Source organism: Acomys russatus, chromosome 2 (genome assembly GCF_903995435.1).
Source record: "Acomys russatus chromosome 2, mAcoRus1.1, whole genome shotgun sequence".
Classification (NCBI taxonomy): Eukaryota; Metazoa; Chordata; class Mammalia; order Rodentia; family Muridae; genus Acomys; species Acomys russatus.
Window position 1 is genome coordinate 9,212,856 of NC_067138.1, and position 26,664 is coordinate 9,239,519.

The 26,664-nt window shown below is 47.8% G+C and overlaps 1 protein-coding gene and 1 non-coding gene across 2 annotated transcripts; both read right to left on the bottom strand.

Moving 5' to 3' along the window:
• Nucleotides 1-2,871: 2,871 nt before the first annotated feature.
• Nucleotides 2,872-26,600, bottom strand: Dcaf12 (DDB1 and CUL4 associated factor 12). The gene is made up of 9 exons (XM_051157821.1): nucleotides 26,215-26,600; nucleotides 25,008-25,262; nucleotides 12,547-12,753; nucleotides 10,731-10,791; nucleotides 8,394-8,587; nucleotides 7,209-7,274; nucleotides 5,384-5,546; nucleotides 3,655-3,833; nucleotides 2,872-3,111 (listed from the first exon to the last, which is right to left on the bottom strand). Exons 1-9 carry the CDS (start codon nucleotides 26,290-26,292, stop codon nucleotides 2,953-2,955), a joined length of 1,362 nt encoding a protein of 453 aa, XP_051013778.1. The 5' UTR covers nucleotides 26,293-26,600; the 3' UTR covers nucleotides 2,872-2,952.
• Nucleotides 24,084-24,188, bottom strand: LOC127207488 (U6 spliceosomal RNA). The gene has a single exon (XR_007832918.1). It is a non-coding gene; the product is annotated as a U6 spliceosomal RNA (small nuclear RNA).
• Nucleotides 26,601-26,664: the final 64 nt, after the last annotated feature.

The window sequence follows — 26,664 nt, forward strand, 5'->3', positions numbered from 1 at the left end:
TTGCATTTATGTGTATGTAACATATGAACGTCTGCTGCTCTCATGTGAGTGCCAGATCCCCTGGAACCAAAGCTACAGATGGCTGTGAGCCACCATGGGAATGCTGGGAATCAAATTCAGGTCCTCTGCGAGAGCAACTAATGTTCTTAACTGCAGAGCCATCTTTTCCAACCTTGATGCTCTATTCATTCCCTTAACACAATGGAACATTACGCAAACACCCATGGTGGTCCGATCTTGTGCTCCAACTTGTTTTAGGAAAGGCTAGCTCCAAAGCCCTGTCCAAATGTCACTCTTTTCTAGGACGTGTTCTCAAATTGCTTTAACTAGTCCTCCTACCCTCTTCTTGCTTGAAGTCTTTGTTTTTTGTTTTTTGTTTTTTTTGGTTTTTTGAGACAGGGTTTCTCTGTGTAGCCTTGGCCATCTTGGACCCACTTTGTAGACCAGGCTGGCCTCTAACTCACAGCGATCCGCCTGCCTCTGCCTCCCGAGTGCTGGGATTAAAGGCGAGCGCCACCACGCCCGGCTCTTTGCTTGAAGTCTTTGATCATCGAGGTTCCAAGGTGAGTCTGGTCTGAACTAGTCTATAATGCAAGTGGCAAAACCCAGCTTTAGCTTGCGTGCCCTGGAAAGCAGTTGAGTGCTTTGTGGCAGGGGACTAGTTGCTGCTTTTGCTCAGTGAATGTCCTAGCAATGCTGGGCCTTTCAGAGTTAGCTGCATGAAGATGGTGTGACTTCCCGGTCTTTGGAAAAACCATCTTTTACTGTGGCCACTGTGTCTACCTTATAAAGAACAGTGAAGATCCACGGCTCTAACTGCGACAAGGCTACATGCAGCCACCTTGTCATTCCCCATCACTGACCCTGGCTTATGGTGGAGCTACTCAGCTCAGCCACCCCTGCAAGCCTAAGCTAGTGTTTTGTTTCGTTCAGTCACTACACTACTTCCTCTGGGCTGTACCCCAGAGCCCAGCCAAAGCCGGGGAGCAGGAGCAAGCCAGGTGGGTACTCCCACCTTGACAAATCCGAGCATGCCCTCAACCAATGCTCTGGGTTTCTTCCCTGCCAGACGTATTCACTCAGACAGCTCTGCACTAGGATAGTATTTATTTTTCCTTGGCAAAAAGGTCAAATGCTACATTTTTAAAAATCAGAAAATCTCAAGACAATCAAAAGCATCACAGGAGGCAGTCTGGCGACAGCACGAAACATCCCACTCAAGAGTTTCCTTCGTAAACGCACAGGTCAGTTTACAAGGACAGAAGTTCTGTGAGAACTAAGACATCTACAGCCTGTAGTTTAGTAACAGAAAAAATTAAGACAAGATTCATAGCATCCAGCATTTTGCTTAATTTCCTGTTCATAGCACCTATTTCTCTAGGTTACAGGATGCATGTTCTAAAGCCTGCAGCACACACTGTGTCCTACCAGGGGCTTGCTGCTTCCCTCCCCAGCGGTCCCTGCCATATGAGGATCCTCTTTGACACAAAGAGAAAAGTGGGAAGACCTGGGGAGCAGCTGAGGAGTGGGCACAGGACTATGGCTCCTTTGTCAGGAGTGGGGTGGGGAAAGGTTCCTTTCGACATGATGTGTGAAAGAACAACTGGCTTGACAGTCAGTTGCCTGCAAGTTAAAAAAAACCAAAAACCAAAACTCACACTAAATAGATCAAGAGAGGAACAAGCAAAGTACAATGACATCGAGCTGTCACATGCAGTGATGCCAGCATAGCCACCTGTGGCTACCCCAGGTATGAGCCCGAGAGGAGGGTGATCTCCGTCACTGAGCGCCACTGCATGAAAAAGCAGACACCACACAGCATCACCATAAACCACTCCTTCCTGGACAGAACCCAAGTAGAAAACACCACAACTGGAAAAGTTCCTCCTAGGAGTCCTAGCAGGGTATGAATGGTAACCACACTGAGCTTGAGACTCCCTGCTCTTGGCCAGATCAGACACTGACAGAGGTAGGGACCAGGGAGAGAATTCTCTTTACCTAGACCACAAAGTGCCCTGCAGTCCCCAGAAATGCACCCAACGTTTTAGCCGAGTGGCCCGGGCTGAGCAGACAGGCAGTTAGGAAGTGGAACACGTCCTGGTGGGCAGGGCAGGTCCAGCTGGCTCACATGAGTCCTGGCATGAAGCCTCTACTCCCACCCAAGCCTGCTAGCCTAACTCAAGGGTTTTCCTGGTGTGTTTGTTCCTCTAAGTTTTCACTTCCTACAATGTCAGACTTTAAAAAAACATACAGGCTAGCCCCAAGGCTGGACTCTGAGTAAAGTTGTTTCTTTTATAAATACTTTAATTACAGATAACCCTCACTCCAAGTAGTACCAGTGACGCAGTACGATCAGGCACACAAGCACCCACTCTAGTGTGTGTACGTACACACACACACACACACACACACACACACACACACACACACACACACACACACACACACACGGCTCCCAAACTTTCACAGAAAGTCTGACAGCTACCACATAATTATAAGGGGCCCTACTTCTCAAGTGAAGTCAGGGTAAGAATGACCTTGTCATTCCAATGTAAAGAAGCCAGAGAAAGGAGAATGTGTGTCACTTAAGGAAAAAATAAAATTAGGAAATCTGTATCAATGTTTGGTTGAGAAAGCAGAATAGGGGGAAGAGTAAAATTCTGACTACTGAAAAGTGAAAACAAACAAAAAAAAAGAGCTACTCAAACAGACAAAACAAACAAAAACAAAACAAAAAATACACCCCTAAATCAACAAATCACCAACCAACCAAAAAAAAAAAAGAAGGAAGAAGTCCCCCCTTTGGCTTTCTGCATAGAGCCTCTTCTTAGACATTGCCTGCACCGTGGGCAACCGCATCTGCAGTCCACAGGAAGAGTCCAAAAGACCAAACAAGGAAACTGAGGGTGGAAGTTAGTGTAAATCTGCATTTTGGGAGAAAGTTAGTTGTCATTAACTCCACAGTCCAGCATAGTTTCCATGGAGACCAGAAGGGAGGGGACCTCCTGCCACAAAGAGTTTCGTTCCCGACGAGTCATAGCAGTGGGTGTAAACAGCATTGGGGAAGAAATCAATGTCCGAAAAGTAATTCCTCCAGGTTTCATCATGATTCTGTGGAAGAGGAGGAGACCGTCAGGAGCTCTAGGAAGAGCAGGGAGGGACAGGAATGTCTCAGGGTTCTGTACCATTACCTGTGCTCACACAATACAGTTTCAAGGACACTGGCCTCATTTTCCCAACTAAACAAGATAAAAAATTGGTGCGCTGAAAGCAAGTCTTTAGCAGATAGCTCTGCAGACTCAAACGTGTTAACAAAGACTCGGCTGGCAGCAAGGGCAGCAGGTTCCTCAGCTTTCTTGCTCTGTAGTCTCTTGGAGGAAATCTGAAGGCACCAGCAAATTTTACTGGGCCTTTCATTTGTTTTGCGGTCCTCCTCCTCCAGTTTAGAGTGCTGAGATCACAAGCACTTGCCACCGCTGCCCTACTTAGCCATTTCCCCCCAGAGCCAATAAGCAGACACAATACAAAGGCCAAGTCAGGGAAGATGCTTTTCTCTGCTCTAAGGCACATCAATAAGGAGGGGAACTTGTCAATCCAGTGAGGAACAAGGCGACAGGGCAGATACCCCCTCCACCTCAGGCTTGGCTTACTCACCAGCCAGCCCTTGCCAGTGGTTAGTTTCAGGTTCTCCCCTGCGAGTCTGGGCTTGGACCCATAACAAGCTGAGAGCTTCTCTTCCAAAAATCTCTGAGCCCGGATATCATAGAACAGTAGGGAGCCCTGCCCTGTGCCCACAGTGATGATGTGTTCGTAGAAGCTCACTGACCGGATCCCTGAGGGAGAAACACAGAGTGATCAGAGGGAGCACACCCCAAATCCCAGATGGCCCTGTGCCAATGGTAAACAGAAGTCATGGTGACAAACAGTACCCTCTGTTAATAGGACAAATTACTGGGGAGACCCACACTGTTTTTTGCCAAAATATGTACATGTGACTGAAGTTCTTTGTGCTCCACACCCTGGAGAAGCCCTGGAGTCGTCTTTCGTAACTGCTAGCTTTTCTCTACCCTGTTATTCATACTATTTTTGTTTGTTTGTTGTTGTTTTTTCTAGACAGGGTCTCTCTGTGTAGCCTTGGCTGTCCTGGACTCGCTTTGTAGACCAGGCTAGCCTCGAACTCATAGCAATCCACCTGCCTCTGCCTCTCGAGTGCTGAAATCTCTGAGTTCGAGGCCAGCCTGGTCTACAAAGCGAGTCCAGGACAGCTAAGGCTACACAGAGAAACCCTGTTTCAGAAGGGGGGGAGGGGAGGAAAAACCAAAGCCCCCAAAGCTAAACCCCCTTTTCACTGTACACCATTCCAGCTTTCATTCTATCCACTGTTCTCCAGTCTAAAATGTACACACTGTAACTACCTAAACATAAGTCCTAGGGCGGGCAAGAAGGCTCAGCAGTAAGGGCGCTTGCTGCCAAGACTGACCACCTCAGTTTGATTCCTATGACTCCCACTGACGGAGAAAACCAACTCCCTCAAAGTGTTTTTTGAGACAGGTCTCTCCGTGTAGCCTTGGCTGTTCTGGACTTGCTTTGTATACCAGGCTGGCCTCGAACTCAGGGATCTGCCTGCCTCTGCCTCCCCAACTGTGCCTGGCTTGCTTCTAAACATTTGAATTCCTATGCGTACTGTGTGTAAGTGCAGATGGCCATGGAGGCCAGAAGCAGGTGACGGATCCCCTGGAGCTGGAGTTATAGGAAGTTGCGAGCTACTTAATGTGGGTGCTGGAGCCTGCTCAGGTCCTCTGAAAGCAGAGTAAGTCATTCTAAGCACTGACTTTTCTGATGTGCTTTCCACAGGATTCTTAGTGGGAGGACACGAGTCATCAGAAAAACATTTTCTGAAACCTTAAAGACAAGTCTACTCACTGAAGACAGTGAGTGGCGGCTCTCAGGATATGCTATTTGGGTAGAGGCTAGGGCTGTGGGCACAGCTAAGAGGCAGAACATTTGCGAGCAAGTGCAGAGGCCTGGGTTGAATCTCAGCGACCACTGATGAGAACTGAAGCAAGTGCTTTCCTCGGCTTCTTCAGGAATAACTGTCATACTTTACACTGTGCATCTGTGTCACCCACAGTGATCTCACGGTCCCCTCGCTCCTCCCCCACAATGCCACTCAGTACATAAGAACTTTAGCTCAGGTAGGGCTCCAGCGGTTTGTACCAGAGCCTGAAAACTCTAGTCCACAAACAGGGAACTCAGTTCTTCTCTTCTGCCGCCAAATACTTCTACATGCTCCACACTGTTACTGTTTGGAAGTCAGAGAAGAAACAGAAGGTGAGAACCCATTTCCAGTGCAGCTGTAAGTCTGAAGGACACGGGGACTCACCACTGCCTCGCTCCCTGGAGCAGACGGACTTGACGTTGTATGACGGCTGCCGCGGATCCAAGAAGGAGACATGTGCTTGAGAGCCCACGGCGTACACTGCCCACTCACTACCATAGGCCAGACACACATTCTCTCGACAATACGGCAATTTGGTGGAAAGGAGCTGAGTAGAGAAGATACATCCGTCAGAACATAAAATGGGCATGGCTCTGCGCTCCTCCCTGCGGGCTTCTTTGCACAAACTGTCTGTGTCAGGGCAGTAAAGGAGTCACTTCTGGGCCAGGGGAGGGAAAACTGAATTAAATCAGTCTCCATCTGCCATCCTTGTGGACTGGCCTCCATAGGAATTCAAACATTTAGAAGCAAGCCAGACGCAGTGGCGCATGCCTATAATCCCAGCACTTGGGGAGGCAGAGGCAGGCAGATCTCTGAGTTTGAGGCCAGCCTGGTCTACAAAGCAAGTCCAGGACAGCCAAGGATACACGGAGACCCTGTCTCCGCCCGATGTATGTAATAACTATGCAAGGCCAGTGGAGCGCAACACTGCGGTGACGAAGGGAACGGTCAACCCTGAGCCTTGCTTCCTCTTTAGAAAGAGCTCAGCACAGACAGTACAAGCAGCATGGAAGACATGGACAAATGACCCACACACACTTCACTGCACAGAAAAGCGAGGTTTTCTTGTCGTTCTCCCTGCTCCCCAAGACAGAGTTTCTCTGTGTTATTTTGGCTGTCCTGGACTCACTTTGTAGACCAGGCTAGCCTGGAACTCACAGCCATCCACCTGCCTCTGCCTCCCAAGTGCTGAGATTAAAGGTGGGCGCACTACCAACCAGCTTCTATTTGCTTCTTAATCATGTTGTTGCAATCTCAGGTCTTGTTAAAAAGACTTTCCTGTAATCCTGGTACTGGGAGGCTGAGGGAGGATCCTGAATTTGAGACAAGGCAGGGCTACCTAGTGCCAATCTTTTTGTTTGTTTATTTTTGCTTTGTTTTGATTTGGTTTTTGAAACAGGGTTTCTCTGTGTAGCCTTGACTGCTCTAGACTCGCTTTGTAGACTAGGCTGTCTTTGAACTCACAGAGAAGCCCCTATCCTGAAAATCCAAACAAAACCAAAAATTCATTCCATTTTCTCATCATGTTAGAAGATTTTTAAGAGACATTTTATCTTAGTTTGACTGCTTTTCAGTTGTTAGGAACACCTAACATGTAGTTTTCACCTTGACAACCGTGTCAGATAGTCAATCTGTAACCAGTGCTTACATTGCCCTGTGGCCTAGAGGACTTAAAGAACCTTCTTTACTAAGTGCCCTGCAGGCTGAGGCCTCTGTGAAGGCATCACTGCTGGTGTAGCGGGAGGTGGACTCTCTAGGATTAGCATGGTGGTGGCTGCCAGTACTCGGCTTTGAGAGGTATTTTAGAAGCGGAAGATCCCAAGTTTAAGGCCAGACTGGAATAAATTAAGAAGACAGATACACAACCGGGTGGTGGCAGCGCAGGCCTTTAATCCCAGCACTCGGGAGGCAGAGGCAGGAGGATCGCTGTGAGTTAGAGGCCAGCCTGGTCTACAAAGTGAGTCCAGGACAGTCAAGGCTACACAGAGAAACCTTGACTTGGGAAGAAAAAGGGGCGGGGGGGGGGGGGGGGGATACACAAACAGACTTTGTACCCAGGGAAGTATGCCAGACTCTCAACTTCATGTACTGTGCTGTTCCACTCCTGGACCCTGGGAGAGAAGGTGTTTTGGGCAGGAAGCCTGGGAGAATGACAGTGTTCTAACCCTAGGGTAAATTATCATATAAAACCACCAAGTCATGCTCGCACCTTAGACAGTGTATTTTCAGCCTTCCAGAGATGAAAGTAGCCATCCAGTGACACTGCTCCCAACTCCTACAAGAGCAATGAAAAGAAGTTGTAATACCATCTGTAGCGAACGCAAGAATCTGAGAGCTGGGTTTGCCTGTCCCCCACTCCTGTCCCTAGGCAATCAGATTAAGGATGCCAGCAATTATCAGCTCCACTTTGCCCCACGGACTGTAACTAGATAGTATATTCAGTTCCACAAAGCAAGCGTAGTCTGACAATCACACAAACACACATCTGTGCACGCAAACGTCCTTCCCATGGCTTTGAGTCCCAGCTTCCTCCAGACTATTAGAGCAGAGCTCAGTGAAAGGCTGCTTCTCTCAATGTGGGAGCTGTAGGTGCAGAGGGAAATCCACTGCCAGTCAACCACCTTTCAGGTCAGAGCCTCATGCTGTGCTGCTCACACCATGCACACGTGCAGGCTAAACACTCACACAAGTTTTAAAAATGACTGAAAGCTGGCAGTGGTGGCTGTGCACACCGTTAATCCCAGCACTTGGGAGGCAGAGGCAGGCACAACTCTTTAAGCTCAAGGCTCAAGGCCAGCCTGGTGCACAGAGCCAGTTCCAGGACTGCTAGGGCTAGAGGAAAACCTGTCAGTCGAGGGCTAGAGGAAAACCTGTCAGTCGATAGATAGATAGATAGATAGAAAGAAAGAATCAAACGGGGCCTTTTCCAGATCTTACAGCAGCCTGTCTCCTTCCTGGGCTCTGGGTCTAGCCTTAGGTTCTACTCACAACCTCACTGTCAGGAGATCTGACACACTGATGTAAGTGAAACTCACTGCAAGTGTGAGATAAAGGAAGCGGTCAAAAATGAGAAGCTTAAAAGCAGGTGATTGCCTTTAGAGGTAAGCATGAAAATCAACTCCAAAATAGAAGACCTAGAAAGGAACATGCAAACGAGGCAGTGTCGGATTAGCGTGGTCCCAGGGAAACCATGAACCCGACCACAAAACGGTGCAGCAGAGACACACACGGCCTGGCGTCACGGCCCTCAGATGTCACTTCCCACCAGCATCCCAAAGCCTCCTCTAAAGACGTGGTCCGAGAGTTAAAGGCCACATTGTGCAGCAAGCCCTGCCTTGGAGGGGAAGGACAGTCAGAAAGGACAGGCTCCTGAGGGCCTCTGGTGAACTCATACCTTGTTCTTGCTGTTGAAGGCTAACGCCCGCACCTTGCAGTTGTCTGGGTTTGTGTCCTCCTTGGGGATATCCTTTAAGGCCTTGTGAGTGATGTGAGCATAGACAGGGACTGGTGACACATTATGTCTTGCATCGCTTTTAGTCAATACATCATCTGTCACCTCCCAGAGTCCCATAGAGCCATCCCGGGAGCCTGCAGTGTTGGAGAGTCACAGATGTCAGATGTACTTAACCCTCCATGAGAAAACCCCACAGAAGACACATGGGTCTTTCAACATCCTGCCTGGCACTGAAACTGGGCTACACAGTCCACCCCAAACATTCAGTGTGCTTTGCTTTAAAAAAGATTTTATGGGGCTGGAGAGATGGCTCAGGGGTTAAGAGCACTGACTGCTCCTCCCGAGGTCCTGAGCTCAATTCCTAGCAACCACATGGTGGCTCACAACCATCTATTCTGGGATCTGATTCTGGCCTGCAGGTGTACATGCAGATAGAGCATTCATACTAAATAAATAAGTACTTCCTTTAAAAAAAAAGAAGAAGAAGAACAAGAAGGATTTTACTCTGTAATCTAGGTTGGCCTCAAACTTACAACACTCCTCCTGCCTCAGCTGGGATTACAAGTGTGAGCCATCACATTCAGTCCAGATCTCTTCATCTAGACTTCTTCTCCAGAAACATCTCTCTCTATTCAATTTTAGGGAGCCAATTTAAAGAGCCCTGCCTGCCTCTGCCAGGGTGTGGGATTAAGGCATGCAACAGCACACGTGGACAACAATGAACTCTCAGTGCTGGGGATATAACTTGACAGAGGACTTGTCTAGCATGCACACAAGTCCTGGGCTCAACCCCCTGCATCCTGTAAAGCCCTTGGGATGTGCTGGATGGCATTCTTAGCTCCAGTGAGTTTGTGGTAAACATGAGCTATATGAGACCATCATCTCAGGTTTAAAAATAAATGTGGCTGTTTTTGTGCTAGGAATATAACTCAGATATAAAATAGTTGCCTAAGAACAAGGATTTGATATTTGTTAGTTTGTTCCTTTGTTCATTCATTCATTCAAAGACATTAAAGACATCCTAGCTATCCTGGACTTCTTTGTGTAGAACAGGCTAGCTTCAAACACAGAGACCCGCCTGCTTCTGTCCCAGGAATGCTGAGATTAGAGGTGTGCCCCACATGCTTGGCTCCTGAGTTCAACTTTATAGACCAGGCTGCCCTCAAACTCTCAGCAATCTGCCTCTGCCTCCCGAGTGCTGGGATTAAAGGTGTGCGCCGCTGCCGCCACCACCTGGCAAGTGTTCTTTTCTTTACCCCATGCCCAGCACTGAGTTCATTCCCAGATTCTCACAAATTCAAAGGGGAAAAAAAAACCCACTTTTTAAAAAAAACTTATCTCTGAATGTACTACAAAATAAAATGATGTCACCTACAGCAAAACATTTATGTTCCCATTAGGAACAATTCACAGCATAAGGCTCATACACAAAGATATTTATTTACTGTTTGTGTCCTCCCACTTTTCTCCTCCATCCTATTTAATTTTTTGAGACAGGATTTCAGTGTAGCCCACGCTGGCCCATGGATTCCCGATCTTCCTGCTTTCACCTCCCAAGAGATGGAGAGGAAGACAGAACTAATACCAAGAGTTGGCTCTGATCTCCACATGTGTGTCAAGGCACGAGCATCCCCCACATGCAAAATAGTCAATCAATCAATTAAATAAAGAAGGTGGGCTGGGTGTGGAGGCAGAGGCAGGCGGATCACTGTGAGTTCAAGCCCAGCCTGGTCTACAAAGTGAGCACAGGACAGTCAAGGCTACACAGAGAGACCCTGTCTCAACAAAACAAAACAAAACAAAACAAAGTGGAATGACTGAAGAAAATACAAAATCTCCCAGGCTGGGCATAATGGTCATACCTATAGTATCAGCACTTACGAGGCTTAGGCAAAGCCAGACAATGGTAGCGCACATCTTTACTCTCAGCGCTCAGGAGGCAGAAGCAGGCGGATCTCTGAGTTTGAGATCAGACTGATCTACAGAGGGAGTTCCAGGATAGCCATGGCTATTCAAAGAAACCCTGCCTCAAAAAACAAAAAAGGTCTGTGTAGAGAAATTGCTGCAAGTTCAACACCAGTATGGAGCACATAAGAATTCTAGACCAGCCTTGGCTACAAGGTGAGACTTTGTCTCTCTGAAAAAAAGAAGTGGTGTGGAGAGTGAGGTGGGGGAGTCTGGGAAACGTAACTGCTTTTAGTAGCTATACTCTAGCACACCCTAATTTTAACTGTCCTCTCTGCCACATCACCTCTTCCTAACAGAGGGCAACTTTACCAGACACTGCCATAGTATCGTTGATCCATGCAATAGAAAAGATCCAGTCCTTGTGTCCATCCTTAGAGGGGCAAGTGACATGTACAGAGAGGAAAAAAAACAAGAACAACAAGATTAGTAAAGTAAGGACTGCGATGAATACTTCTGAAAATGTACAGGTCTGACTGAAAATAGCTTGTAGAAACAGTAAGTACGAGCTGGGCGTGGTAGCACATGCCTTTTTTTGTCTGTTTGTTTGGTTGGTTATTTTGTTTTGTTTTGTTTTTTGAGACAGGGTTTCTCTGTATAACAGCCCTGGTTGTTTTGGACTCTTGTAGACCAGGCTGGCCTCGAACTCCCAGAGATTCGCCTGCCTCTTGGAGCATGCCTTTAGTCTCGGCACTTAGGAGGTAGAGGGGGATCCAGGACAACCAGTGAGGTTACACAAAGAAACGCTGTTCCCCCCCTCCCCTAAAAAAAAAACCAAAGCAAAACAAAAACTCTAAGTACAAAAGGGCATGGTTGTCCAGGCCTGTGATTCAGGAAGCTGAGGCAGAGGATTCCAGCTCCAGGGCAGCATGGGCCACAAATGGAGACCACAAAACAAAACAGGGCAGCAAGACAGCTCAGCAAGGAAAGGTGCTTGCTGCCACGACAGATGGCCAGAGTTTGATCCCAAATGCCACAACGTAGGAGAGGACTGACTTTCCCAATGTCCTCTGACCTCCACATGTGTACCCACAATGTGCACCCACACAAATCAATGAGTGTGAGACAACAAGCAGACAAAAGCCTGGCCTCTGATGACCTTAACCTGCAGGGTAAAAGCACATATCAGGGGAGAATCAAAGCCAGACTTGAACCAGAACCTGCAGACAATGAGAACGCCCAAAACGGGCGCCCGCCTTTCATCCCACACCTGGGAGGCAGGAGGAGCTCGGTAAGTTCAAGGTCAGGCTGGTCTACATAGAGAGCTCCAGCATAGCCAGGGCTACATAGAAAGAGACCCTGCCTCAAAAGAAAAAACAAACAACCCACCCCCTCAAAACCAAACCAAAATGCAAAAATAAGCAAATAAAAACACCAAAAGCAACAACAACAGCAAAACAGCTGTGAACACACAGCTTCCATCTTTCTACCCCAGTGTCTTGTCTTTGCCTGGAACATGTCTCCCTGGTCACCTGTCTCTGTCTTCTAAGACAGCATCCCCTCTCCCTCTCCACCCGTTAGCCTGCGGGTCCTCCTCCTTTGTGGCTACGCTGGCACGCTGCTGATGGCTACTGACTTCTATGTCTACATGTCACTCTCAGCACTATAAAGGCTTTAGTAGTTTCATTCATGCTATGCTTCTGGAGCCAAAAACAACACCTGACCACAAACGAATTGGTAAGTTCACTTTCAACAGGGAAATGGGAGATACGTGGACTCAGTGAACTGAAAACAGCCTACTGGGGCTGGAGAGATGGTTCAGCGGTTAAGAGCACTAGCTGCTCCTCCAGAGGTCCTGAGTTCAATTCCCAGCAACCACATGGTGGCTCACAACCATCTATAATGAGATCTGGTGCCCTCTTCTGGCACGCAGGTGTACATACAGGCAGAATACCGTATACATAATAAAAAAATGTTCCGCCCCCCCCCCAAAAAAGGCCTACTGTTGCCACAGAGGTGTGTCATTTGTCCCTTCTAGCAAAGGCATGGCATGTCCCAGGATCCCAATCTTCATCCTGCTCTCTCTTCTACGCCTCACCCCATGCCAGGAGAAATCTAGAAAAAAAATCACCCCTTTCTAGGTTAGGAGACAAGGCTACTTCTAACTACAACCAATGGGGAAACTTACATCACCCACACACACAGGATCTAATGTAGGCAGACGATAGATGGCAAGACTGTTGGGGTTGTCTCCTCCAGTGGCTAGGAGTGTTCTAGAAGGATTCAGCTCAATTGCATGGATGCCACAGCCCTGCTGAGTCACACCTCCAGGCTCCCGGTCTTTCAGAATGGGAATCTTGGTGATCTGGCCTGTCTGGACATCCACTACGAAGAGCTGCAAGGGAGAAGGGGCACACAGAGTAGTGTCTACTTAACGCAGTCAATGCTGTTCAATTCTCTGTGGAGCGCTCAGTTGGGGTCTACTGTACAGCACAGCCTGGGAGTTTTCTTTGTTGTTTTCGGTTCTGAAACAGGGTCTCACTGTGCAGCCTTAGCAAGGCAGGAACTCGCTATGTAGACCAGGTTGGCCTTTAGCAAACAGAGATCTGTCTACCTCTGTCTCCCAAGCACATAAACACCACGTCCAGCATTTATTTTGGAGACAGGGTCTCACTGTGTAGCCCTGACTGGCCTGGAAGTCTCTATGTAGACTAATGTGGCTTTGAGACTCACAGAGATCCACCTGCCTCTGCTGGGTGCCTCAGATTAAAGGTGTGTACTGCCAAACTCTGAACAACTCTCAATTATTAATGGTATGGCTAAGGCTACTAGTCAAGTAAAACATGAAAATAACGTAAAATAACTTAAGGTTAGAGTTAAGTTTAACATTCTACCCCGACAGATTAGAAAGTATTAAATGCTGTCTGTGGTCACACCACCAGAGCAGATCTCATCTGATCTCACAAGCTAAGCAGGGCTGGGCCTGGTTAGTACTTGGATGGGAGACTACCTGGGAATGCCAGGTGCTATAGACTTAATAAATAAAATTAAAAAACCAAACTACTATATTCTGCCCAGGCATAACACAAGGTTATTTACTCTTTCCTTCTACTCTGCGGTCCGAGGACTGACAAACACCTTCACTTACTCAAACCTCCCACTGGCTCTTTTTTCTTACTGATACACAACCGTAGTGGCATACACCTCGAATCCCAGCACTCCAGCGGCAGAGGCAGGTGGATCACTTCGAGTTCGAGGCCAACCTGGTCTTACAAAGTGAGTCCAGGACAGTCAAGGCTACACAGCACAGAGACACCCCTGTCTCGGACTGGTCCCCCCATGCAGAAGGATCAGAATTTTGGAGTCGGCTGGGTCACATGAGACTGCTGCAGAAACTGAAGCACAGAGGGCCAAAGAGGGCCACAGAGGGCCAGCGTCAGGACAGGCGCTGCTCCTGCAGAGGCCGACATCTGGGTCCCAGCACCAACACAAGGTGGCTTATAACTGCCTGTAACCACAACTCCAGGGGGATCTAATTCCTCTGGCCCACGTAGGCATATTCATTAACATGCTCACACGTATACACACACAGGACTAAGAAAAAGAAACCTTAAAATAGTAATATACAATTACTTTATTAGTTTTGCAGGGTATTAGGAAAGGCTTAAAAACTGATGTGACTTGGAATGTAGAGGGTTCAGGTGATCAAAATCAAACCCTCACTCTCGTACTTACAGAGGAGTGCCAAGCACCTTGGGCAGGGCAGAATGTATTGCCTCCTCACTGGGGGCACTCAGATATGGGGAACTGGCACAGAATTGCTTCCCACACCGATGAGAGTGAGGCTTCGATGCAGATATCTATCACACACTCAGAATGGGGCTGCTCACACTAACCTACTGGGATGAGAGCTAGAAACTGGCAGCACAGCGAGGGACGCCTCAGGCTCTGGCTCCCTAAATCTTCCCTTCTAGGATGGGGGAAAAGCCAAGCAAAGCTGTTGCTGAGAAAGATGTAAGATTAGTAAGCAGGGCTGGAGAGATGGCTCAGTGGTTAAGAGCACTGCCTGCTCTTCCAAAGGACCCAGGTTCAATTCCCAGCACTCACATGGGCAGCTCACATGATCTGTAACTCCAAGATCTGACACCCTCACACCAACACACATAAATTAAAATTAAATAAAATATTTATTAAAAAAAAAAAAGATTAGTAAGCAATGTATGTAGGTGGGGGTGTGAAGACACACATGAATGCTCCCACAGACAATGGCTCTCAAGAGGAAAGGAACCTTACAAAGTTACTGAAAATATAGAATGGACCCCAATATAGAAAGGAGAGCTAATATAGGCTGGTTTCCCAGAGTAAGATAAGCTGCCCTGGGCCATCAAGACTGTGTGTAGATACCTACTGCCAAGATCCCTGAGACTCACAATAAAGGAGAGAGTCTATTCCCTCTAGTGTAAAGAGAGAACTTGATACTGATATTAAAGAAAAAAGGGGGCTGGAGAGATGGCTCAGTGGTTAAGAGCACTGTCTGCTCTTCTGAAGGACCCAGGTTCAATTCCCAGCACCCACATGGCAGCTCACAACTGTCTGTAATTCCAATTCCAAGGGACCTGACACCCCACACCAAGGCACATAAAATAAAGTTAAATAAATTTAAAAAAAAAAAAAAAAAAAAAAAAAAGAAAAAAGAAAAAAGAAAAAAAGAAACGTGGCACACACCTTTAATCCCACCACTCGGGAGGCACGCAGACCACTGTGAGTTCAAGGCCAGCCTGGTCTACAAAGCGAGTCCAGACCAGCCAGGTCTACACAAGAGAAAACCTGTCTCGAAAAACCAAAGAAAGAGTGCCATATGCCACCACCGCCCAGCCAGGCTCAAGCTTCTTTTTATTCTATCCAGAACCCTAGCTCACGGAGTGGCGCTGCTCACAATTAAGGTAGTCTCTCCACCTCCATTAACCTAACCGAGATCCCCCTAAGTTCAAACATTGTGTATTTATTTGTGTGCACAAGTGTATAGCATGGCTTATGTATGGAGGTCAGATGACAACCTACAGAGTTCTCTCTTCTTTTACTATTGAGTCCCAGGGATTAAACTCAAGTTAAACTTGATACCAAGCACCTTCACCCATTGGACCGTACTGCTGCCTCACTTTACTTTTGTGTATGTGTGTACAGGGCTGAACCAGGACTTCACAGTGTTTCTATAGACTTTCTTTGGTGGGTGGTATTCTCAGACAAACATTGTCCAGGCTGGCCTTCATCTTACTCTATATACTCCAAGCTAGTTTCGATTTTGTCTTTTTTGTTTTTAAAGATTTATTATGTACACCATGTTTTACCTGCATGTACACCTACAGGTCAGAAGAGGTGTTTATAGATGGCTGTGAGCCACCATGTGGTTGCTTAGGAATTGAACTCAGGACCTTTAGAAGTGCTCTTAACCTCTGAGCCATCTCTCCAGCCCTTTGTTTGTTTGTTTGTTTGTTTGAAAACAGAGTCTCACTGTGTAGCCCAGGCTGGCCTGGAGCTCATACAGCTCTGCCTGCCTCCAGCTGGGATTACAAGCCTGTGCTAGCAGATGCTGTTCTACATTACGTACTGTTTGTCTCAGGTAGCCTCTTACCTTCAAACTTGCCACACAATAGATGCCCTTGAGCTTCTGATCCTCCCAAGTGCTAGACACATAGGTGCATGCCACAATAGACACACAGGTGCATGCCACAATAGACACACAGGTGCATGCCACAATAGACACACAGGTGCATGCCTCAATAGACACACAGGTGCATGCCACAATAGACACACAGGTGCATGCCACAATAGACACACAGGTGCATGCCACAATAGACACACAGGTGCATGCCACAATAGACACACAGGTGCATGCCTCAATAGACACACAGGTGCATGCCACAATAGACACACAGGTGCATGCCACAATAGACACACAGGTGCATGCCACAATAGACACACAGGTGCATGCCTCAATAGACACACAGGTGCATGCCACAATAGACACACAGGTGCATGCCTCAATAGACACACAGGTGCATGCCACAATAGACACACAGGTGCATGCCTCAATAGACACACAGGTGCATGCCACAATAGACACACAGGTGCATGCCACAATAGACACACAGGTGCATGCCTCAATAGACACACAGGTGCATGCCACAATAGACACACAGGTGCATGCCACAATAGACACACAGGTGCATGCCACCACACTCAGCTTTCTACATGGTTTCTCATAGCTACAAAGTACTTTATCACATAGATATACTAACATTTAATGAATACATTCCCTATTCTTCAACATATATGCTGTGCCCAATTTTTCCATAATATAAATGATCAAAAGTTGGGCACAGTGGCATGTATGTTTGGTGTTTTGGTTGGACAAGAAACCAGTACCTCATCTTCTGGGAGCACTTATTTAATCAGTACTTGATAGAAGATTTTCATACTCCAACACAGTATTTGTCCTCAGGTACTTTCTTGACCTGCATTTTCAGAATGGTGCACGCACGCACGCACGCACGCACGCACGCACGCACGCACGCACGCACGCATGCGAACAAAATAGATTTTTTTTTTTGGTTTTCAAGATAATGTTTCACTGTATAGCCTTGGCTGTCCTGGACTCTATGACAAGGCGGGCCTCAAATAATCATTTTTAGTGTATATATATTTATAGATAGCATAGCTTTAAAAAAAAAAACGTTGCTGGGCGGTGGTGTTAAGAAACCTTGTCTCCAAAAAAACAAAAAGATAAAATAAATGAAGAAAAACAAAACAAAAACCGAAGTTGAAAAGAGTTTCACTCCAACCCAGGTTAACTTAGCCCCATCATGCAGTCCACGGTGGCCTCTTACAGCAGTCACCCTGCCTTGGTCTCCCAAATGCTGGGGTTAAAAGGTGTGCTCAGCCACTGCCGGCCAGGACTGTGCAGACACTGACTGAGTGGTCTAAGGGCATTCACTGACAAGGTCTGAGAAGTATAGTTTAAATACAGAGAATCAGGGGCCACACTTTGGGTCAGCTTCTCTTATCTTTTAGAACAGGAAAATATAGTCCTGTGCTTAAGGTTCAGTCAGGGAAGGAATACTCCTGAATGTCACCAGGACACCCTTAACTTGTCTTAACCTCCCATTCATCTCCCCACCCCCCTACCCCCATTTTTTATTTTTGGTTTTTTGAGACAGAGTTTCTCCGTGTAGCCTTAACTGTCCTGGACTCACTTTGTAGACCAGGCTGGCCTCGAACTCACAGAGATCTGCCTGCCTCTGCCTCCCAGGTGCTGGGATTAAAGGTATGTGCCACCACCACCCGGCATAACCCCATTTTTTGAGACAGGATTTGTGTAGCCTTGGCTGTCTGGGAATTACCTCTATAGACCAGGCTGGCCTTGAACACACCTCCCAAGTGCTGGGATCAAAGGTATGCACCACCACTGCCTGGCTTCTTTTCATTTCTGGTGTTGGTGTCACCATTGGTAAGCACGTACTTGTCCACCAAGCTGTACCTGGCCCCCTAACTTCTCACCAACCATACCCAGGGACTGATATTTTAACAGGAAAAAGTCCAGTCGCCACGGTGGCACACATCAGTAATCCTAACAAAGATCCAGCTAGGATAAAAGGGCACGAGCACCAACAGGTCCACACGTTCCTTCTCTGTTCATTAGCCAGCAGCCCAATTCTCAAATAAACTACTCCTGCAAAGACCGGCTCAGATCACATCTAATTATGCAGATGTTAGCAACCAGAAGTACACATGTTCAAAAGGGCATGATGGTGCATCTTTGAGTTCACACGTATCTGCTCATTGTGGTGACTGGAGATGTGGAGAAGGAAGCTGACATTTCTGTCCACCCGAGAAGAGGTCAGATCTAAGGTCTCCTACAATGGGGCACAGTCTTGGACAGACAAGATGTCACCAGGATCCTCAGGGGATCGCTTCACTGAGTAACACTGTGTCCCCTTCCTCGTGCTCCTCACGCCAGGCAGGGCGCTGCTGGGTGGTACAAGAATATCATTATTTTCCTTGCAGATGGATGGTGGCCTAAAAAGGACAAAGTACACACTATACACTAAACAGGTCCAAAGCTGTGCTCTGCCTTCCAAAAGACAAGAGGTAGTAAAATAAAACATCACACAGAGGCATAAACTTTTTTTTTCTTCTTTTTTTGACAGGGTCTCTCTGTGTGTAGCTTTGGCTATCCTGGACTCAGTTTGTAGACCAGGCTGGCCTCAAGTTCAGAGATCCACCTGCCTCTGCCTCCCGAGTACTGGGATTACAGGTGTGCACCACCACTGCCCAGCTGGTGATGTGGTATTAAGGTTTTAACCAGAGCACTGCACTACCCAAGCACTTTATGCTGTGTACCCAGCCAACCCTCTCAGAGACATTCCAACAAGTGGTACTGCACTCACTGCTCACTCTCCACAGCCACTCCCTCTCTCCTGCTGGGGGACTGAACTCAGGCCTTGTATTTTACTATCTAGCCAAATTGCCAGATCTCTTTTTATATGGTATGTGTGTGTGTGTGTGTGTTTGTGTAGCACACACATGCCATGGCTGCACATGTAGAGGTCAGAAGACAACATCAGAAGTTGTTTTATCTTCTACCTCGCTGAGGCAAGATCTCACTAGTTTCTCTTTGCACAGGACGTATTCTGTTCACTCAGACATCTCAATGCCCTTCCGTTGTATTTTGAGACAGGGACTCACTAACTTGCCTGGGTTAGCCAGAACTCATTCAATAGCCCAGGCTAATATTGACTTTTCTCTTTCTTTTCTTTTCTTTTCTTTTTTTTTTTTTTTGAGACAGGGTTTCCCTGGACTCGCTTTGTAGACCAGGCTGGACTTGAACTCACAGCGATCCACCTGCCTCTGCCTCCCGAGTGCTAGGATTAAGGGCATGTGCCACCACGCCCAGCTTAATATTGCTTTTTTTTAAAATTAATTTTGGGGAGGGGGGCATTTGAGACAGGGTTTCTCTGAGTAGCCTTGGCTGTCCTGGACTCATTTGTAGATTAATCTGCCCGCCTAGTGCTGGGATTAAAGACTTGTGCTACCATGCCCGGCTCTTTCTTTTTTTGTTTTTTTAAAACAGGGTTCAGGGTTTCTCTGTGTAGTCTTGACTGTCTTGGGACTCAAATTTATCCCTCCTATGTGTCAACAAATTACAGCAACTACTTTGTATACTTCATACTGACTAAGCAGCCTCTGTGACTGCAGCAGCACATCTATGACCAGCACTAGGAAGATAAGAAAACACAGCCTGAACACCAGGTAGCCCAGTCCTCTGGGGAGGCCTGGTGTTCTAGAACGTCAGCATCTCAACATGCCGTTCTCTGGTCACCTCTGGGCAGAGATCAAACAAGACCACTGTCAAAGCCACAGCAGTTAACCTGTCAGTGGGAGAGGCTGCTTCATCGCTGCCACGTCAGCTCTGCTGTCCCTCTAGACTGGGCACAGAGTCACCCTTTCCTTCCCCAACAGTGCCCCATCCAGACAGAGCTACTTCCTTAGGGCTTCTCCCAGCCAAGAAGGTGGCAGACACCTTTAATCCCAGCACCTGAGAGGCAGAGACAGGTCGATCTCTGTTGAGTTCAATGCCAGCCTGGTCTACAGACTGAGTTCCAGGACAGCTAAGGCTACACAGAGACATCGAAATAGTCTTAAAAAAACCAAATCACAACAGACAGAGAAACAAAAGAACCTTCTCCAGGCCCTCTTACAGGGAGGCCCCTCCCTCCCTAGGTAGCTAATCCCTATTTAGGGTGGGTAAGTGATTTTACTTCACTTGTTCTATTACATAGTTCCCTGGTAGTTTTTGGCTAAAGGGCAGCATAATGAGAAATGAATTCTCAAATTTAAATATTTTTGGCAGGTATGGTTTCTTACTCAGGTTCTCAGCAGAGGCAGGAGAAGCAAGGAAGAGTTAGAAGCTAACCTCGTCTACACAATGAGTTCCAGGCCAGCAAGGGCTACACTGGAAAATCCCATCTCAAAAAACCTAGCTAGCACATGAGGTGGTTCATGACCATAACCCAGTATTCAGAAGCTAGACAGCCAGGAGACAACCCTAACACCAGGAGCTCAAGGCCATGCTAGATTATATGAGATCCTGTCTCAAAATCCTAAGAAACAAAAAGCCAACAACGACAAAAACTTCCTAAATAAATAAACGCCTCTAACAGCATGTATCAGACCCTGCCAGCCCCTTCTTGACTTTTTTGTACTCTCCTTGCTTCCTCCAGGAACCCTGCTTGCTCTGTAGTCGTTCCGCCTTGTATATATAGGTGTTCCCCAAGGATATGCATGTAACTCCTCTTTTAAGATCAAAGGCCCTTAACCATTTTGGCTCGATACTACTCACCTTTGAAAAAAACACAAGAAAACTAAGAACTGCCTCTCATCCTACCCCAAAAATACACATACAAAGTAAGTTCCCATTTTCTCTCATAGTAAAGAACCATGGCAGTTCCTCCTGGATTTTTTTTCTTCCAGAGCAGTAGTCTAATCATATTGTCCCCACGTTTCTCCATAACCCTACAAAGTAGTCTTAGACTGTCAGGCTTCCACAGTCCAACCCACTCCAACTCTCCTCTAGATGCCTGAAGCTTGTTGTATTGAAATCTCAATAAAACACACACACACACACACACACACACACACACACCCACCATGGCTTCAGTACATAGCTACGGTTGGCCTTGAACTCAACAGATACACCTTGCCTCAGCCTCCCAGCTAGTTTCCAACCTTGAACTGACGCACCAGACAACAACCCAGGAGGACCCTCTGCCTCAGCCTCAAGGGCTGCGGTCTCACACAGCTAGTTTCCAGAGGCCTGGCATACCTGCTATTACTGTTTTACAGAAACAAAACCAATGCCAGTCGGAACGTAGAGGCAAGAGGATCAGGAGCTCAGGGCAGCCCTTGGCTACCTGAGATTAATCAGGCTGCAACTCTACCCACAACAAAGCTGAAGGCCAAAGGTAAAGAGAAGAATCTGCTAAATGTCACAAAGCCACGGTGGGGAGAGGGGACCCTACTGTTCCCTGCTTTGATTCTAAAAGCTGAGCAAAGATAAGCACCGCTATACTTTAAAAGGAAAACAGTGCCTGGCATGGCAATGCACAACTTTAATCTCTGACTTAGGAGGCAGAGGCAGACAGATCTACAGACAAGTTCCACAACAGCCAGGGACACAGGAAACTGCATCTCAAACAAAATAGTAACAAAAATATAGCTTGGATCTGTGGGGTTTGTCTCTGACTTTCTTGCCTGCTCTACGGACCCTTTTCCTCCTACTGGGTTGCCTCGCCCAGCTCTTGACAGGAGGGTTTGTGCCAAGTCTGACTGTAACTTGTTATGCTGCGTTCAGTTGATGCCACTAGGAGGCCTGCTCTTCTCTCAAGGGAAATGAAGGAGCAGGGGATCTGGGAGAGAGGGTGTGCGTGTGTAAGAGAGAAAGTGTGTGTGTGTGAGAGAGAGAGAGAGAGAGTGTGTGTGTGTGTGTGAGAGAGAGAGGGTGAGGGTGTATGTATGTGCATGTGTGTGTATGATCTAGGAGGAATATGTAGAGAAAACTGAGGTCTGAATGTAATGTAAAAGAGAATTAAAAACCATCAAACAACAATAAAACAGCTGGGGCTGGAGCACTGGCTGCTGTCCCAGAGGGCCTAGGTTTGATTCCCAGCATCCACATGACGTCTAACAATTGTCTGTAACTACTGTAACCACTTCTGGCCTCCTCAGGTTCTCTGCGCACATGGTGCACATACATACACACAGGAAAAGCACCCATACATATCAAGATGAAAAAAATAAAACAGCCAATTGTCAGAGTTCCTGTCTATAATGCCAGCTGTTATGAGGCAAGGACTAGGGGACTGGGATTTTCAAGACCATCTTTGGGTAGACAGTAAGGTGGAGGCCAACCTGAACTTCATAACAAGACAGCCTCCACTATTGTCAAGCATTGTAAGTCATGGAGATAGAGGAAGACAGAGACAGGCACAGCAGTTAGGGGACAGAAGTACTTACACACGACTTTGATCCTAGGATTGGGGAAACAGAAACAGGCAGATCTCTGCGACTTCAGTGCCAGCCTGGTCTACACAGAGCTCCAGAGCAGCCAGGGCAGAGGCAGAGAAGAGACAGCAGGCAAAGACAGGTAAGTTAGGAGGGGACTGAGCTCAGTGGGTAAAGCAGATTGGCACCAAGACTGAGGACCCGAGTTCTATTCCGAGCCCACACGGTGGAAGGAGAGATTAGCTCAACTGCCCTGACAACGCTGTAGCAAATGCAGCACCCACTAACACACATGAAATTTAAAACACAACTATAAAATAGGCTTTTAAGTTAGGAAGACAGAAGTGGGTGCTAAGAGTAAATCTGTAAAGAACGCATTTCCTCTGTTCTGCGTTCGGGTGTTTTGTCTCTGTGTCTATGCAGCACATGTCTTCTACTCCTAGAGGCCAGAAGATGGCACCAGAGCTACTGAGGCGAGTGCAGCGGGTTGAGAGCCCCTATGTGGGGCTGGGAGTTAAAGGCAGTGAGTGCTCTTCACTGCTGGGCCATCTCTTCAGTCCCAAGTTTAAAAAAAGCATTGACAGTAAATTCAATTAGTTAAAATATTGTCACTGGATTAAAGAAACAGGAGACACTTTTCCTACTCCACGTATCAAGGATGATAGTTTACTAAACCACCAAGGCAAGACTGAAACCAGAAAAAGGAAGTTTTGTGCAGGCTTGCTACTAGCACCTAGTTTTGAAAGCGTTGTGTAAGAAAAACGCTTAGCAGAAGTAGTGAGAATTTGGCCCCAGCCACCGTAGTATCATTTCCTTCCTTAAAACTAATTAAAAATTTGCCTAAGACCTTTATAAAGACACTTCTGGTTTTTGTTTTGACATCTTATTTATATTTGGTGTGGACTTACATGCCACGGCAGGCGGGTGCAGTTCAGCTGTGGTAGTTTGTTCTCTTTCCATTACATGGATTTTGAGGGTCAAACACAGGTTGCCAAGCTTGGCAACTTTTGCCCACTGTGCATCCAAGATTTTTTTCCTTTTAAAATGCATGATGATGATGATGATGAGTGCTGTATACCTCTGAAAGTGGGCCATGCCAGGCACGTGGAGGGCAGAGAAACCAGCTATGCACTCCTTCTCTTCGTCCACCTCTATGTGGGTTCTGGGATCAGACTCAGGTTGCCAGGCTTGGGTGGCAAGCTTCACCCAACAATTTCACAGGCCCATGATTTTCTTGATGTAGAGTAACCTCTCTTTTAGTAACCCCAGATGTGTTTTGGTCCAGAATCAATTTACTCGCCAATATAACATTACCTGTCTATTCACACTAGGTCAGTTAAACAAGGAGCAAGGACCAGACAGCATCATTTACTCAGCTCTAGTCCTGTCTCTTCTAGCAGCTATGACTTCTGTAAGGTGTTGCTGTTTGTACCCTTATTTCAAACACATACCCCCCCCCTTTTTTTTTTTTTTTTTTTTTTTTTTTTTTTTTTTTTTTTTTTTTTTTGGTTTTTCGAGACAGGGTTTCTCTGTGTAGCCTTGACTGTCCTGGACTCACTTTGTAGACCAGGCTGGCCTCGAACTCACAGCGATCCGCCTGCCTCTGCCTCCCGAGTGCTGGGATTAAAGGCGTGCGCCACCACGCCCGGCTCTCCCCCCTTTTTTTTTAAGGTGGAACAGGTCACAGGCTTGTGGGTCTTCCTTATGCAGGTGTCATGCTAATCTTCTCTGTAGAGTCCCAGCCTAAGTACATACACCGCTGAAGCAAGCACCACATCTACTCTTCCAACTCTATTCCTGCCTGTAACCATATTGGTTACAAAGCTTAAATAAAACTTCCTCTCTGGCCGGGCATGGTGGTGCACATGCCTTTAATCTCAGTACTTAAAGAGGCAGAGGCAGGCGGATCTCTGTGAGTTCAAGACCAGCCTGGTTTACAGAGTGAGACCAGAGATTTGTACAGAGATTTGTAAGGGAGAGAGGAAAATTAAATGTGACATTGAGTGTAGAGGAGCAGTTTTAAAGAAGAACAGTTATTAAGTAATTAGAGAGGATTTTTTTTTAGACAGGTTTTGTTTGGATATTACGTGAAAAATAATTATTTGCCTTATTTCTACCTCCTCCCAAGTGCTAAATACTTCTGTATCAAAGGCTGATACACAGCAATTCAGCAGTCACTATCATGTATCCTAAATGATGCAGACATCCACTTCTGTCCTTTGAGGCATCTTATTTAGAAGATGAGGCTAAAACCTTAGCAGCAGCAGCAGCAGCAGCAGCACACACACACAGTCAGGGGCCTGAAGCCGCCATCACCTGAAGCCATCAGAAGATGCAGAGGAGAGAGGACTGCAGAGTCGGGGGACAGGAGCACCTCTCCCTCAAGTCCTCAGACCCACACGTGGGCCCCACCTTCCCTGGAGGACCTCCTTGTCCTAACACCTCTACTTAAAATATCTCAATAAATTTCAACTCTGCTCCCCCCTCGCCCCCGCCCTCCCAAAAATATGTAAGCAGGGAAGATTAACAGTGAAAAGGCTCTAGAGTGAAGTCATTCATCTCAGGAAAAAGGGCCCTCCTGATACTCACCGTGTTGCATTTTGTGCCACACACCACTTGCCTATGATTCAACCACTGAGAAGCAAACACTTTATTAAGGGTCCCAAGGTGAAATTCTCGCTCCTTTAGGAGACTGGGAAGTTGTTGCGCTGCGTAAGCGTGTAACACCCGAGAGTAGTTGGTTTCACTCTGTAGCCTGACTTCCCGGCTCTTCAGGTAGTACACTAAGGACCTCTTCACTGGGGGTAGTCTTTTTCTTTTGTGCAGCGAGTGATCCCAGCCAAACTGTGGAAACCAACATGAGAAATCAGCCGTCGGGCCACTTCTCTTTAAGACAAGAAACCTTACTGTATCATAGAAACACAGCCAAGCTTTCGTCCTCCAGAATTTACAGTCAAAATTTTAACAGCCGATTCGCAACCCACAAAATGCAGCCTACCTCGTCTAGCACCAAAACTCTGAGGGAAGTGAGGACTCAGAAACACTCTATACCCAAGTGCCCTTGGCAGGGAAGAAAATGAGGTTTGTATTACCGAACCCACCTGGGCTGCATTTCTAACTAGCCCCCTTCCCCCTCTCCGCCTGTGTTCCCCGTAGAGCATAAAGGGTTTATAGCTCAACGAGCCAGACTGGGGTCTCGGATCTTCCAAGGGGGGGGGGGGGGGGGGGGGGGGAGGAGGATGTACAGTCAATGGCCGCTCATCTGACACCGCGCGACTCGCGCTTCGGGCAGTTTTAGAATTCGGGGGGGGGGGGATCAAATACCAACGGGGTGAAGGGCACGAGTAACCAGTGTCGGAATCCTAAATCGGAGAGGCCTTTCTCTCCAAAGGGGGCAGTGTTGGGATGACACCTGGTGTTTCTTCCAGGTGTCTAAAGAGCCGGAAGGACCAGCACTCTATCGAGAGATGATCTCCTTGATAAGAGACAATCGGCCCATATTCCCGGTGTCACTTCGGAAGGCCGGCAGTCTTCCGACTTCCCTTGACTTCAGTTTCTCCTTCCTCCAGGGCCAAGGAGGGCCTCCTGGAGCTCTGTTCCTAGCAGCAGACTTCCAGCGGAAGGCGTCATGTTGGAGTTCCGGCCCGCCTGCACGCCAGCACACTGCAGAAGGACTGGCCACCGGGACCGCGGTTCTAGTCCCGCCCTGGGCCCTCGTTCCTGTCCCCACCAGCTGGAACTCCCTAAGGCCCCTGCTGGGGTCCTGGCATCACCACCCAGGCCTGTGAGCCCTCACCTGCGGGCCCTGGGCGTCGCTCCCAGCTCCTGGCGAGGCAGGCGCTTTCCGCTTCCTGCTAACTGCTTTCCGGGCCATAGTGGGCAGCGCCGCCGTGGCCCCGCAGCCACATGGGGCGGAGGACGCAAGGGGCGGCAGGGCGGCGGGTCATATACCGGGCCCCGGGGCCGCGCGCTTTCGAGCGCCCGGCCCGGAAAGCGGCCCGGATTCCGGGCGGCAGCCGATCAAAGAGAGGCGCGTGAAATGGAAGGAGGCGGGGTGGGGTGGGGGGTAATAATCCGGGTAGGGAAAGGGAGGAAAGGACGGGAAAGGGAAAAGGAACAACTGCAGCTTTCCGACAGCCAGGTCTGGGAAAGGACGGCGAGCGGCGAGAACCAAAACACCCCCGCCCTTCCCCCTCCAACCCCCCCCCCGCCGCGCACGCGCGTGCGCCCCGTCACTCCTGCGCAG